The sequence below is a fragment of the Argopecten irradians genome, chromosome 2 (genome assembly GCF_041381155.1).
Source record: "Argopecten irradians isolate NY chromosome 2, Ai_NY, whole genome shotgun sequence".
Classification (NCBI taxonomy): Eukaryota; Metazoa; Mollusca; class Bivalvia; order Pectinida; family Pectinidae; genus Argopecten; species Argopecten irradians.
Genome location: NC_091135.1, coordinates 62,543,710 through 62,559,048, shown reverse-complemented (window position 1 = coordinate 62,559,048; position 15,339 = coordinate 62,543,710). Strand labels below are relative to the sequence as shown.

At 40.6% G+C, this 15,339-nt stretch overlaps 2 protein-coding genes and 1 long non-coding RNA gene across 3 annotated transcripts in view; 1 reads left to right on the top strand and 2 right to left on the bottom strand.

Annotated features, from left to right (window-relative positions):
* LOC138316186 (uncharacterized) overlaps positions 1-15,339 on the top strand; it is a 55,222-nt gene that overhangs the window by 38,995 nt on the left and 888 nt on the right. The window contains exons 14-16 of the mRNA XM_069257751.1: positions 1,529-1,612; positions 4,623-4,704; positions 5,491-5,606. Of these exons, the coding sequence (XP_069113852.1) occupies positions 1,529-1,612; positions 4,623-4,704; positions 5,491-5,606 (282 nt within the window). The remainder of the gene's footprint in view (positions 1-1,528; positions 1,613-4,622; positions 4,705-5,490; positions 5,607-15,339) is intronic.
* On the bottom strand, positions 7,124-14,261 carry LOC138316187 (uncharacterized). Its single transcript, XR_011207604.1, has 3 exons — positions 14,099-14,261; positions 13,385-13,551; positions 7,124-7,765 (listed from the first exon to the last, which is right to left on the bottom strand). It is a non-coding gene; the product is annotated as an uncharacterized lncRNA (long non-coding RNA).
* On the bottom strand, positions 7,759-12,920 carry LOC138312896 (uncharacterized). Its single transcript, XM_069253616.1, is given in 3 exon segments — positions 7,759-11,120; positions 11,122-11,702; positions 11,705-12,920. Coding segments are annotated over 3 exon segments (4,332 nt in total). The 3' UTR covers positions 7,759-8,585.

Sequence of the window (15,339 nt, the reverse complement as noted above, 5' to 3'; positions counted from 1 at the left end):
CATAATTTGTCCGGTGATAGATATATGTTCAAGTAAGTCATCTTAATTTGTCCGGTGATAGATATCTGTTCAAGTAAGTCATCATAATTTGTCCGATGATAGATATCTGTTAAAGTAAGTCATCTTAATTTGTCCGGTGATAGATATCTGTTAAAGTAAGCCATCTTAATTTGTCCGATGATAGATATCTGTTAAAGTAAGTCATATTAATTTGTCCGGTGATAGATATCTGTTAAAGTAAGTCATCTTAATTTGTCCGGTGATAGATATCTGTTAAAGTAAGTCATCTTAATTTGTCCGGTGATAGATATCTGTTAAAGTAAGTCATCTTAATTTGTCCGGTGAGAGATATCTGTTAAAGTAAGTCATCATAATTTGTCCGGTGAGAGATATCTGTTAAAGTAAGTCATCTTAATTTGTCCGGTGATAGATATCTGTTAAAGTAAGTCATCTTAATTTGTCCGGTGATAGATATCTGTTAAAGTAAGTCATCTTAATTTGTCCGGTGATAGATATCTGTTAAAGTAAGTCATATTAATTTGTCCGGTGACAGATATCTGTTAAAGTAAGTCATCTTAATTTGTCCGGTGATAGATATCTGTTAAAGTAAGTCATCATTATTTGTCCGGTGATAGATATCTGTTCAAGTAAGTCATCTTAATTTGTCCGGTGATAGATATCTGTTAAAGTAAGCCATCTTAATTTGTCCGGTGATAGATATCTGTTAAAGTAAGTCATCTTAATTTGTCCGGTGATAGATATCTGTTAAAGTAAGCCATCTTAATTTGTCCGGTGATAGATATCTGTTAAAGTAAGTCATCTTAATTTGTCCGGTGATAGATATCTGTTAAAGTAAGCCATCTTAATTTGTCCGATGATAGATATCTGTTCAAGTAAGTCATATTAATTTGTCCGGTGATAGATATCTGTTCAAGTAAGTCATCTTAATTTGTCCGATGATAGATATCTGTTAAAGAAAGTCATCTTAATTTGTCCGGTGATAGATATCTGTTAAAGTAAGCCATCTTAATTTGTCCGATGATAGATATCTGTTAAAGTAAGTCATCTTTATTTGTCCGATGATAGATATCTGTTCAAGTAAGTCATCTTAATTTGTCCGGTGATAGATATCTGTTCAAGTAAGTCATCTTAATTTGTCCGGTGATAGATATCTGTTAAAGTAAGCCATCTTAATTTGTCCGGTGATAGATATCTGTTAAAGTAAGCAATCTTAATTTGTCCGGTGATAGATATCTGTTAAAGTAAGCCATCTTAATTTGTCCGGTGATAGATATCTGTTCAAGTAAGTCATATTAATTTGTCCGGTGATAGATATCTGTTAAAGTAAGTCATCTTAATTTGTCCGGTGATAGATATCTGTTAAAGTAAGTCATCTTAATTTGTCCGGTGATAGATATCTGTTCAAGTAAGTCATCTTAATTTGTCCGGTGATAGATATCTGTTAAAGTAAGCCATCTTAATTTGTCCGGTGATAGATATCTGTTAAGTCCTTTACTATTTGTCACAGACATCCGTATTTCTGGGCGGACGAGAAGCGGCTCCGGTTTGTCCTTATAGCTGGTTCCGACGTTCTCCGGGACATGAAGTTAGGGTGAGTACACATTCTTTGGGACATGGAGTTAGGGCGAGTACACGTTCTCCGGGACATGAAGTTAGGGTGAGTACACGTTCTCCGAGATATGAAGTTAGGGTGAGTACACGTTCTCCGGACATGAAGTTAGGGTGAGTACACGTTCTCCGGACATGAAGTTTGGGTGAATACACGGAGATATTAGCTGGTTCCGACGTTCTCCGGTACATGAAGTTAGGATGAGTACACGGAGATATTGGCTGGTTCCCACGTTCTCCGGGACAAGAAGTTAGGGTGAGTACACGGAAATATTGTCTTACTTCCGACGTTCTCCGGGACATGAATAAAGTTAGGGTGAGCACACATTCTCCGGGACATGAAGTTAGGGTGAGTACACGGAGATATTTTCTTGCTTCCGACGTTCTCCGGGACATGAAGTTAGGGTGAGTAAACGGAGTTATTGTCTTACTTCCGATGTTCTCCGGGACATGAAGTTAAGGTGAGTACACGGAGATATTGTCTTACTTCCGATGTTCTCCGTGACATGAAGTTAGGGTGAGTACACGGAGTTATTGTCTTACATCCGACGTTCTCCGTGACATGAAGTTAGGGTGAGTACACGGAGATATTGTCTTACTTCCGATGTTCTCCGGGACATGAAGTTAAGGTGAGTACACGGAGATATTGTCTTACTTTCGACGTTCTCCGGGACATGAAGTTAGGGTGAGTACACGGAGTTATTGTCTTACATCCGACGTTCTCCGTGACATGAAGTTAGGGTGAGTACACGGAGATATTGTCTTACTTCCGACGTTCTCCGTGACATGAAGTTAGGGTGAGTACACGGAGATATTGTCTTACTTCCGACGTTCTCCGTGACATGAAGTTAGGGTGAGTACACGGAGTTATTGTCTTACTAGCGACGTTCTCCGGGACATGAAGTTAAGGTGAGTACACGGAGTTATTGTCTTACTTCCGACGTTCTCCGGGACATGAAGTTAAGGTGAGTACACGGAGTTATTGTCTTACTTCCGATGTTCTTCGGGACATGAAGTTAAGGTGAGTACACGGAGTTATTGTCTTACTAGCGACGTTCTCCGGGACATGAAGTTAAGGTGAGTACACGGAGTTATTGTCTTACTTCCGACGTTCTCCGGGACATGAAGTTAGGGTGAGTACACGGAGATATTGTCTTACTTCCGATGTTCTCCGGTACATGAAGTTAGAGTGAGTACACGTTCTCCGGGACATGAAGTTAGGGTGAGTACACGGAGTTATTGTCTTACTAGCGACGTTCTCCGGGACATGAAGTTAAGGTGAGTACACGGAGATATTGTCTTACTTCCGACGTTCTCCGGGACATGAAGTTAAGGTGAGTACACGGAGTTATTGTCTTACTTCCGATGTTCTCCGGGACATGAAGTTAAGGTGAGTACACGGAGTTATTGTCTTACTAGCGACGTTCTCCGGGACATGAAGTTAAGGTGAGTACACGGAGATATTGTCTTACATCCGATGTTCTCCGGGACATGAAGTTAGGGTGAGTACACGTTCTCCGGGACATGAAGTTAAGGTGAGTACACGGAGATATTGTCTTACTTCCGATGTTCTCCGTGACATGAAGTTAGGGTGAGTACACTGAGATTTTGTCTTACCTTCCTCAATACTTGACGGTTGAAGGTTTTCTAAATAACCGAAATTACATTTTCAATTTTCGTAAGAGTATCGGTCTGTCTGGTGTACAGTGTGGTTGTCAGCACCAGTCGAAATCCTACACGAGGGTTAAGACATACCTCACCGCTTGCCAGACCCATGCTAGATTTTATTAAGCTTTTAATTGTATTTTTGTTTTACCCCACTTTCCCGAAACGGGGGGTATTAATTTGGGTCTGTCCGTCTGTCTGTTAGTAACGCATGGTTTCCGTGCAACTTGGTCACATAATTAAATATGACAAGGGCTCGGATGAATATGACAAGGGCTCGGATGAATATGACAAGGGCTCGGATGAATATGACAAGGGCTCGGATGAATATGACAAGGGCTCGGATGAATATGACAACGGCTCGGATGAATATGACAAGGGCTCGGATGAATATGACAAGGGCTCGGATGAATATGACAAGGGCTCGGATGAATATGACAACGGCTCAGATGAATATGACAACGGCTCAGATGAATATGACAACGGCTCGGATGAATATGACAACGGCTCGGATGAATATGACAAGGGCTCGGATGAATATGACAACGGCTCGGATGAATATGACAAGGGCTCGGATGAATATGACAACGGCTCGGATGAATATGACAACGGCTCAGATGAATATGACAACGGCTCAGATGAATATGACAACGGCTCAGATGAATATGACAACGGCTCAGATGAATATGACAACGGCTCGGATGAATATGACAACGGCTCAGATGAATATGACAACGGCTCAGATGAATATGACAACGGCTCAGATGAATATGACAACGGCTCAGATGAATATGACAACGGCTCGGATGAATATGACAACGGCTCGGATGAATATGACAAGGGCTCGGATGAATATGACAACGGCTCGGATGAATATGACAAGGGCTCGGATGAGTTCGCTCGGCACTTTGATTAACGTTTAATAACTCTGGCAAATATTTCCGGATTTTCTCGAAACTTAGTAACATGGTTAAATGTCTCAGGGCTTTGGCCAAGTTCGATCGGGATTTTAATTGGACCCTATTTGGCGGATTTATGGGCCTTTGATTAACGAAAGCTGGGGATAAAATTTCCACGAATTTGCATGTTTGATATATATGTTACATGTTAAGGAAATATCTATGTTACATTTGAAAGCAAAATATTACTTGAAAAGTATTACTGAGAATAAGAGTTCAACTTTAGTTATACCCACAACAACAACAAAGCAATATCTCGTATCTTTAAGGCTGTTGGAAATTATCTTCCATTCAACTTACCTTCAGTTTTACTCATAAAGGCTTTTGAACATTGTCCTCAAGTAGCATTGTGTTTTCTTGCTAATTCAGAGTGCCGACATTCGGAGGAACGGGCGGCACTATGATAGATATCATCAACGCTGTCGGCTCGGACACATTTGCTAACGATTGGGTACGTATATGTTTTTTATGTTCAGGGGAGTATCTCTCCTACTACAGTTGACTAGGTAGATTTCTCTTGGCTTATTGATACGCGTTTTAGTCATTAGCTAGTTCTTCAGGTCGATTTTCATTCGTGCCAGATGGACAGCTATTTAATCTTATGTCATTTTCAAAGCCGGCATATTTCCAAGATACATTTGACTGTAAGAGATCCAAGGCTTACTTTCAAGACCGGCTTATTTTCGATTCAGGCTTATTATCGAGATATTAGGGTAGGTTGTTTTGGTGGGTAGTGAGTCGATTCGTGTGTCTGTGCAATGTTTTATATCTGTTGTATACGACATGGCTGATTATTTACTTAATTTGATTGATATTGTTTTCCTATTGAGTTTTTGGTTCCCGATTACGTATAAAGAACTGCGAATTAAGAATCCTCTCTACTGTGGGTTAAGTCCCGCCAAAGTCGCGTTTCATCCTCGATCAAAGAAAAATCCTTCAAATGTTGACTTTACTGTTTGTATAATATTTATAGAAGGATGTTATATATGACCTATTTGGCGTTTATTTTGGAAATGTTTGCGTCCTTCGTTAGTTTTGTAAAACCATCATAAGTTTACCTTTTAAAATACTTAAAATTCTATGAAAATGGCTGTAAAAGATGCTTCTGAAAGCATCACTTTGTGTTTTAGTCGATTTTGAGGACACTGGTTGTTTAGTACGAAACTGTTATGATCAGTATATTAAAGTTAGTCAAATAATAATGTATGACGTTATTGAATGGCTCTTTTGATTGCAGATGTCCTTAGTGGACCCGGTCATCATGAAAGAGATGCGGTCATTCCGTCAGTACAAAAACACGCTTGTAGAACTCGTCCTGTTTGTTTACAACTGCTGTCTACACTTTGAAAAGATGTAAGTAGGATTGAAACCTTTCTATCTGTCTATCAACATTCCAATTAAGCACTCCTTGTCAAATATGGGTTTACATGCTGTCACTTTTTCATCTCGTATTAGTGACTTTTCATTAAATTTTTTTTGTAATGCTGAGAGATGCAATCAATTATGAACCCAAACCGCAAAGGAGGACTTGATTTGTCCCACTTTTAAAGTCCTACAAGATGTTGTTTGTACATACAAAGTCTCGTTCAATCAGCTCGCCAGATCAAGTTCATATTGTTTTTGTATTTCTTCAATTTTCAATGAAGTTTGCAACCAGTACAGAATAAATAGTCGAAATCGAAACAAAAATGATAAAAAAAACATCTCTCAGAGGTATCGATTTAATATTGAAAGGGACATTTTACTTGTAGATAATTAAATGCAGTATATAAATACTGACAAGATAATGGTTGTGTTAGATAACCTGGCTCGCTGCTCTCGGTGACCGTGTTCAGCTGAGTGTACATGTCTATTATAGATATTATCAAACCATATAACTTACATGGTAGGCATTTAACCTTAGGGTCCGTTACTGTAGGATGTATATTAGCCTTGGACAAACGGGCTTTATCTCAATATGTCCAGTTATTATAGGAGTAATGATATATTGATTTAGTTTTTAAGAGATATCACTATATACTACGATCATTGTGGGAAAGTCACGTTTTCAAATGGTACCGTACACGGACGGCTTCCGGTAAGACAACGTTTTACTGACCGCCCCGCTATTTGTCGCTGGCATAGCAACGTGGGGTCATGACCATACTTTTGGTGGAAACATATGAATGACTCGATTCTAATCACGTGTAAATTATATAACCCCGGCGAAGCCGGGTTACATAAAATTTACACGGGCTCCATTATCATTATAACCTCATAACCTCAATAAAATAAAAATCTATTCCTTATATTTACAGTTTTTCACGTAAATGAATATTATTTATTCTCGCGACAGTTGCATATTTTTTATTAAAATGCTCATATTTTGTTCTCTCCCGTCATCGTCAACGAATTCGATTGAACAGCTGATTGGAATCGAGTCATTCATATGTTTCCACCAAAAGTATGGTCATGACCCCACGTTGCTACGCCAGCGACTATTCCCGTAACAATAGAATCGCCGCGCGTGTTGTACTATCATTTTACACTGATAATGATAATACTAGAAAGCATGGTTATTGAGTCCATGTCAGTGCAAACTGTAAATATAGTGTCTTAGTCCTGAAAACGATTTGTATCAAAATAGGGCAGTGTTTTGGCCAATTTCGACAACGTGGATCCAGGACCTGAACATCTACTTTCTTTTGTGGATTATCAGTTTTGACGTGTACTTTACTCCATGAGTATATCAGCAATACCAAAGTTGACTGAAAAACATAACGTAATTTCAAAATGTTTGTCAGGAATATAAAGAATGCTATTGTGGACAAGGTCACCAAAACCGCAAACAATCGGTAATTTTTTTTTTGTCTGAAGAAGTCTGTACATTTTGATCATGTGGCTTTCCATATCGATTGTGCAATAATTACACCACACCAATCCTGACACACGATGGGGGCAGTGACTACGTGGTCAAGTTGCCTTGACATTCTTACGTTACTAGTTGTAACGAGATGAGCGATTGTCGGTTTCCAAAGAACAATAGACACAGGCTTTTTACAATATATACAAATTTATATACAAAACTATTAAAATGAATATAGACATAGTAGACAGAAGTATATCGATCTCACTCACTTGCACACCTTACAAAAATATATTGAAAGAAATAGACATAATTTATACAATAATACAACTAAACATAGCAAGGATGGACTGTGTTCCCCAACTGTTCTATATTAGACGTTTATAAGAGTAGGCTGTGTTCCACTCAGTTCATATATACATGTACTCTGTACCACTAATCGCACGGCACAGTTGAGCGGGCTGAAGTCCCCCCAATAGGCATATTTCACAGTTCTGTACCACCATGATGCTCGTCGATATCCAGCATCAGCATCCCGAACTGTCTCACATTGACCACTGCTGCATAGTATGGGTTGCTACAGTATCAGTCACCACATACAGGTCAAGGTGACCCGTCACTCTATAGGACGGCCTTCCTCATCACACGTACGTACCCGGATGAAGAACTACAATCACAGATATAACCATAATCAACGACGGTCAACTATCATTGTGTCTAATGACAACATCTAATTATGTTAATTATAACAACAATCACCAGGGTTCATGTATCAGCTACATCTATATATACAATAATCCATAACTATCATGATTGAACCCTATAAATATATACACAGAAATGTACGGAGCATGACTCCTTAATGGTTCCAAGCCTAGCTAATAATAGTCACAGGCAATACACGTGCCTATCCTTTATATAAAATAATACGTGTATGAGTAAATAGCTACATGGGTATATAATACACACTTTATATTACATAGCATCATTATATTTCTATTTCTAAAGCATTTAAATAACATCCTATATCCTTACTAACGATATATACATGACCTTGTAATAACACACCACCGCGCACCTGTACGTGTGTACACATACCGCGGACAGGTAAACAATATCGCTGTTTATCGACACAGCGCTATATAAAATCATAATTGCAACAATTATTGACTACAAATATCATAATAACATCTTTCATGGGTTTAGGTACTCGCCGCAAGCTGTAGTCTGCGTATGCGCTACCATATATGTAATCCGAGATTATATGTTGACACGTCTTAATGGCTGTCGTTCTGCATGCGCACACGTCCCTTACGGATGTCGGTTATAAGTTTAGTAAAGTTTAGCGCGCGAAATATAAATTGTCTTTAGTGATATGTAACATACGCCCCCACCGGAAAAATAAAATTCGGAGAATTTTATTTCCAACTACATATCACAGCTAACAGTACAAAATGTTCCTCTGATAATCCACACGACACATCGCCCTAAAGTCTGCTCAGACAATCCGCTCCTACATTGTCTTTCCCACGAATGGCGCGAATCGTGAAACGATAGGGTTGAAGAATCAAAGCCCACCTCATCAATCTGGCGTTGGTCCCTTTGAGCTTATTCAAATACACCAATGGTTGATGGTCGGTCTCCAGAATGAATGAACGTCCATACAAGTACCGTTCAAATTTGGTGATTCCCCAAATTACTGCAAGACATTCCTTTTCGATGACCACGTAAGCTCTCTCTGATGCTTTGAACTTTCTACTAGCGAACGCAACTGGTAAAGGATTTCCGTCTTCCTCTTGCAACAAAATGGCTCCAAGTCCCTTGTCTGAAGCATCTGTTCGCAATATAAATTCAGCCTCGAGGTCCACGAGTTTCAAAATAGGCTTGGTGGCTAACCGTCGTTTGAGCGTTTCGAATGCTGCCTCTTGCGGCAATTCCCAAACCACCTTGTTCGGCTGCCCCTTCCTCGTTAGATCAGTTAACGGCACGGAAATAGCTGCAAAGTTTGCAATGAATTTCCTATAAAATCCAGCTAATCCGAGGAATGCACGAACTTGTGTTTTAGTCTCTGGGCGAGGTGCTTCCAGAATGGCCTTGACCTTTTCTGGATTAGGGAGCAATCTCTCATTTCCGACCATGTGTCCCAAACATTCCAAACTCTTGTACCCGATGGCACACTTTGACGGTCTAGCGGATATGGACGCATTCCTGAGCCTAACAAAGAGTTCGCGAAGGATGTCAATGTGTTGTTCCCATGTTTGCGTATATATGAGGATGTCATCAATAAAACTTTCAATGTTCGACATTCCATGCAGTAGCTTCCTCATCAACCGACAGAATGTTGCTGGGGCATTTACTAGCCCGAACGGCATTACATTGAATTGGAAAAGACCCACTGGGGTCGTAAATGCAGTTTTGCGCTTGGAACACTCTGCCATTGGTACTTGCCAGTACCCTTTACTCAGGTCGAGCCGCGAAAAGTACCGATGTCCTGCTAGTCTCGAGAATATATCCTCAGCATTCGGCATCGGTTCTGCATCAAACACAGTTACTCGATTTAACTGGCGAAAGTCTATACAGAAGCGATTTGTTCCGTCTTTCTTCCTGACGATAACAACCGGGGAAGCAAATGGTGAATCGGAAGGTTCGATAACACCCATCTTTAACATCTTGTCCACCTCCTCCCTTATAGTGGCTTTCATCTGAAATGGTAAAGTGTGACTTTTGACTCTAACCGGGTCGTTTGTTGTCAAGTTGATATCATGTTCTACCAGCGTAGTCTTTCCAGGTACATCTGTAAGTACATCCGCGAATTCAGAGAGTAATTCGTTCACGTGTTGTTGCTGTTCAGGTACCAACTCGTCTGATACATCAACATCTTTAACAGTCTCCGTCCCTACAGATGTTGGTAAAGTTACAATATTGCTTGGAGAAAAATCATCTTCTTCATCATTATCGGCGTCACGAACGATTGATGCGCATACTACCGATAAAGCTCCTGAATCCTTCTCCATCACGAGGTTCCCGCTGTCAGGTCTATCAACATAGAGACGCAACATATTGGCATGGAGCGTCTTGACTTTCCCATCCACATTGACGGCGTAATCCATTGATCCTTTCCTCTCCGTTATAACGAAAGGACCCCTCCACTGCATCAAGAGCTTGTTACGCTTAGTGGGAAGTAGAACCAGAACCCTCTGACCAGGCTCCATCGTGCGCACCTTGGCCTTCCGGTTATAATACTTTGCCTGTCTAATTTTGGCTGACGAAAGCTGCTCTTGTGCAAGCTTGCATGTCTCCTCCAACCGTTCCCTTAGATCAACAACGTATTGGTAAGTTGTTTTGACGTCATCGTCGGCAACATCTTTGGTCCAGAGCTCTCGAAGGATCATCATTGGTCCCCTTACAGTTCTCCCATACAGCAACTCGAATGGCGAAAACCCCAGACTCTCTTGCGGTACCTCTCGATACGCGAAAAGAAGGGAGTTGATGTATTTGTCCCAATCCTTCGGTCTCTCGGCGCACATTCGCTTCAGCATTTGTTTTAGGGTGCCGTTGAAGCGTTCTACCAACCCATTACACATAGGATGGTATGGTGTAGTGGTAAAGCGTCTGATAGATAACAACCGACTAACCTCTTTCATAAGATCGGATGTAAACTGGCTGCCCTGATCGGTAAGCACTTCCCTAGGGATGCCAACTCTGCTATAAATGTCAACGAGTGCTTCAGCTACGCGTTCTGTTTCGATTCCTGGTAAAGCGACCGCCTCTGGATATCGCGTCGCGTAATCAACCACTGTTAAAATGAATCGATTCCCTCTCGCAGTTGCTGGCTGCAAAGGACCCACAAGATCAATCGCTACGCGTTTAAATGGAGTGTCTATTAAAGGCATTCTCCCAAGCGGCACTTTAGCAACACGTCCTTTGGGAAAAGTTCGTTGGCAGACGTCGCACGATCTACAGAATCTAGTTACATCTGCGTTGACCCCAGGCCAGTAGAATTCCATCATAATCCTGAATCCTGTCCAACGTGCGCTTCGCCCCCAGATGTCCTGACATAATCGTATCATGCGCTAGTTTCATCACTGTTCCGCGATACTTCTTGGGTACAACCAGCTGATTGTATGTCCTCCCATTACCTATACACGGGCTACTGAATTTCCTGTATACAATACCCCGGCGAAGAAAAAACCGTGATGTCCCTCCATCCTGTCTTTCCTTGACATCTCCCTTTCTGACCAGTTCTCTGATATGCTTTAAAGAATCGTCCTCCTGTTGGGCGTTCTTAATATCCTCTGGCAGAACTTCTCCAAGTGCTTCAGGCACTTTCAGTGGTTTATAAGGTTTTCCTTCCTCGCGCTTTTGAGCCCTCGTCTGCACTGCATTCACAGAACTTCGCCCACGGTTCCACGAATAATTAGGCTCCCCTGGAGGTCTAGCACCTTCAATGTTCCCTACAATCAGATCGTAAACGGGGGTTTCCATACACCACGCTATCACCGATCCCTCGTAGTAAGGTGTGTCAATCTCGACCATGGCAATGGGTACTTGGAGAGTACTTCCATCAGCCAACGTACATGTTCGGGATTCTCCCGTCATCTGGTCAGGTCTGGCAAGACTACACCGCCACAACCGGTATCACGCAACACCGTGACAAGCTGGTTACCAACCAGTCCTTCTACCACTGGCATTGTGGACGGTTTGCAAGAAACGTCACAGGAAACCGAAATGTCCTTATCTTGGCTATCTGCCCTTACCAGAATGTTGGACTGCCGCTTTTTCGTTAAACTCTCTCTTACGAGAGCAACGCGATTTCCGGATTTCTTTTTAGGACATCTATTAGCGAGATGATCAGTTGAATTGCACACATAACAATGTCTAACTGACGCCCTATCACCAGATTTCTCCTTGGAGTTCGATACTGCCGAAGATGAACTACTATCCTCACGTTTCTTTCCTTGTCCATAAAAGTCTTTATTTCCACTACCCTTAGGCCTAACAAGATTGGACGGATTGCCCCTCGCTTCCGCATACTGATCGGCAAGCTGTGACATAGCTGACAACGAGGTCGGTGTGCGTTCCTTCAAAAACAATACGAGGTCTTGTCCACAAGCTTGAAGAAACTGATCGCGTACCATCAGATCCCTGAGGTTATCAAATGTCTTATTCGTCTTTGCCAACTCAAGCCAACGCGTAAAATAACTATCAAGCCTGACCGCTAACTGCGAAAATGTCTCTCCTTTCTCAGGTCTGCCCGATCTAAATCGATTCCGAAATCCTTCCTCGGTCATTTCGAATCTCTTGAGGAGCGCCGTTTTCAAAACCTCATAGTCTAACGATTGGTCAACCGGCAACCGCGAAAACACATCAAGAGCGCGTCCTTTGAGAAGCACGCTAAGGTTCGAAGCCCAACTAGTCGCTTTGTCCCATTTTTGAGTTGTTGCGAATCTCTCAAATCGCTGTAAATATGAGTCCATACTATCTCTCTCATCATCGAACGATGGAAGTTTAGGCCCGCGTGTACTCGGTAACGACTGACTCAAACTATCTGTACGAACCGACTGTTTCTCTTGTAGACTCAATAACTCACACTTACGTAAATGTTCTTGTATTGCCCTTTCCTCACGTTCTTTCTCCAGTTGTCTATTCTCCTTTAACACCAACAGCTCATGCGCTCGCTCTGCCTCTGCTCGGGCTTCCTCACGCTCGTGTTGTCTCTGATCGCGTTCCCGCGCCTGCTCGTCCCGTACAAACTCCGCGAGTGATGTACCTTTTAAACCCATATCTGTCCCTATATCTATTAACTCTTTAAGGGTAGTCATGATGACAAAGATTAAAGCAATAGGGAAAATATAGCCAATCAACATGTGGCTAAGTTCTCAAGAAAACCAAACAATGACATATCCCACCGCTTCCACCAAAAATTGTAACGGGATGAGCGATTGTCGGTTTCCAAAGAACAATAGACACAGGCTTTTTACAATATATACAAATTTATATACAAAACTATTAAAATGAATATAGACATAGTAGACAGAAGTATATCGGTCTCACTCACTTGCACACCTTACAAAAATATATTGAAAGAAATAGACATAATTTATACAATAATACAACTAAACATAGCAAGGATGGACTGTGTTCCCCAACTGTTCTATATTAGACGTTTATAAGAGTAGGCTGTGTTCCACTCAGTTCATATATACATGTACTCTGTACCACTAATCGCACGGCACAGTTGAGCGGGCTGAAGTCCCCCCAATAGGCATATTTCACAGTTCTGTACCACCATGATGCTCGTCGATATCCAGCATCAGCATCCCGAACTGTCTCACATTGACCACTGCTGCATAGTATGGGTTGTTACAGTATCAGTCACCACATACAGGTCAAGGTGACCCGTCACTCTATAGGACGGCCTTCCTCATCACACGTACGTACCCGGATGAAGAACTACAATCACAGATATAACCATAATCAACGACGGTCAACTATCATTGTGTCTAATGACAACATCTAGTTATGTTAATTATAACAACAATCACCAGGGTTCATGTATCAGCTACATCTATATATACAATAATCCATAACTATCATGATTGAACCCTATAAATATATACACAGAAATGTACGGAGCATGACTCCTTAATGGTTCCAAGCCTAGCTAATAATAGTCACAGGCAATACACGTGCCTATCCTTTATATAAAATAATACGTGTATGAGTGAATAGCTACATGGGTATATAATACACACTTTATATTACATAGCATCATTATATTTCTATTTCTAAAGCATTTAAATAACATCCTATATCCTTACTAACGATATATACATGACCTTGTAATAACACACCACCGCGCACCTGTACGTGTGTACACATACCGCGGACAGGTAAACAATATCGCTGTTTATCGACACAGCGCTATATAAAATCATAATTACAACAATTATTGACTACAAATATCATAATAACATCTTTCATGGGTTTAGGTACTCACCGCAAGCTGTAGTCTGCGTATGCGCTACCATATATGTAACCCGAGATTATATGTTGACACGTCTTAATGGCTGTCGTTCTGCATGCGCACACGTCCCTTACGGATGTCGGTTATAAGTTTAGTAAAGTTTAGCGCGCGAAATATAAATTGTCTTTAGTGATATGTAACACTAGTCAAAACGGAGACAGAGTACTTGCGACATACTGACAGATGGTCTTAAGGTTTTTAGTGGTATCCCGGCTTTGCTATACTTCCAAAACATGGCATGTACATTAATGACCCCGGACGTTAAAAGAACTTGCATAAACAAATAGACAAAATAGAAATGTATATTTATGGACAATCATAAAAAAGAAGTTAAATATTTAACCTTATTAACTTACATACGTAATATATTTTGTCATGTCAATATATGTCAAGTTATATTGGTATTTTCGAGACGCTTTGAATACATAACAGGGCTGCTTAGCGTAGTTCGGTACCTGTATAAGTTACCTAGTAATTATTGAACAATTCACTTATCGATAAGAACCTTGGATTTGCCGAAATATGGTATTGATATGGATGTGTATGTTGTCATTATATTACCTCAATGAGTTTTGATACAGCTTCCGAACCACGTGGCATTATTGGTCTTTTGATAATTTAATTAGACGGTATGGTTCATATAATTTGGTTCGTTTTCTTAAAACTGGCCACATCGCTACATGCACTTCTTACTTCTCTCAGACGAGAACATTAGCGTTCCATTTGGAATGTAATATTTCTCTTTGTTTGTTGTCAGGCTGACCGTACGATATAGCTATCATGAGGTGCATATTTGAAAATTCAATGAATATTCCAGCAAAAATTTCCAATCAATAAATCATTTTGTCATTTCATCGAATTGTGCAGGACAATTTTATGTTTTTGATTTATAAATAAAGAAAATAAAGAAAATGTTTATTTTAAGCTTCTTTCTCTCTTCTACCCATACTAATCAATCACGCCTTTTGAAAAATATTGAATTGAGCTGTCAAAGCATTATATATATATATAGGATATTAAATGAGTGTTTATATCATATGAGATTTTATGAAATAAGTCTTTATTTTTGCCAGCCTTCGGCCTCGGGGAATATCACCTTCATCAGGTTTAACGATTCCTCGTATTCACCTACAAAAAGTCAATATATGTATAATGTAATACCGCACACATCTGTGTTTCCAATTACAATACATGGTACTCTAGTCCAACTGCAG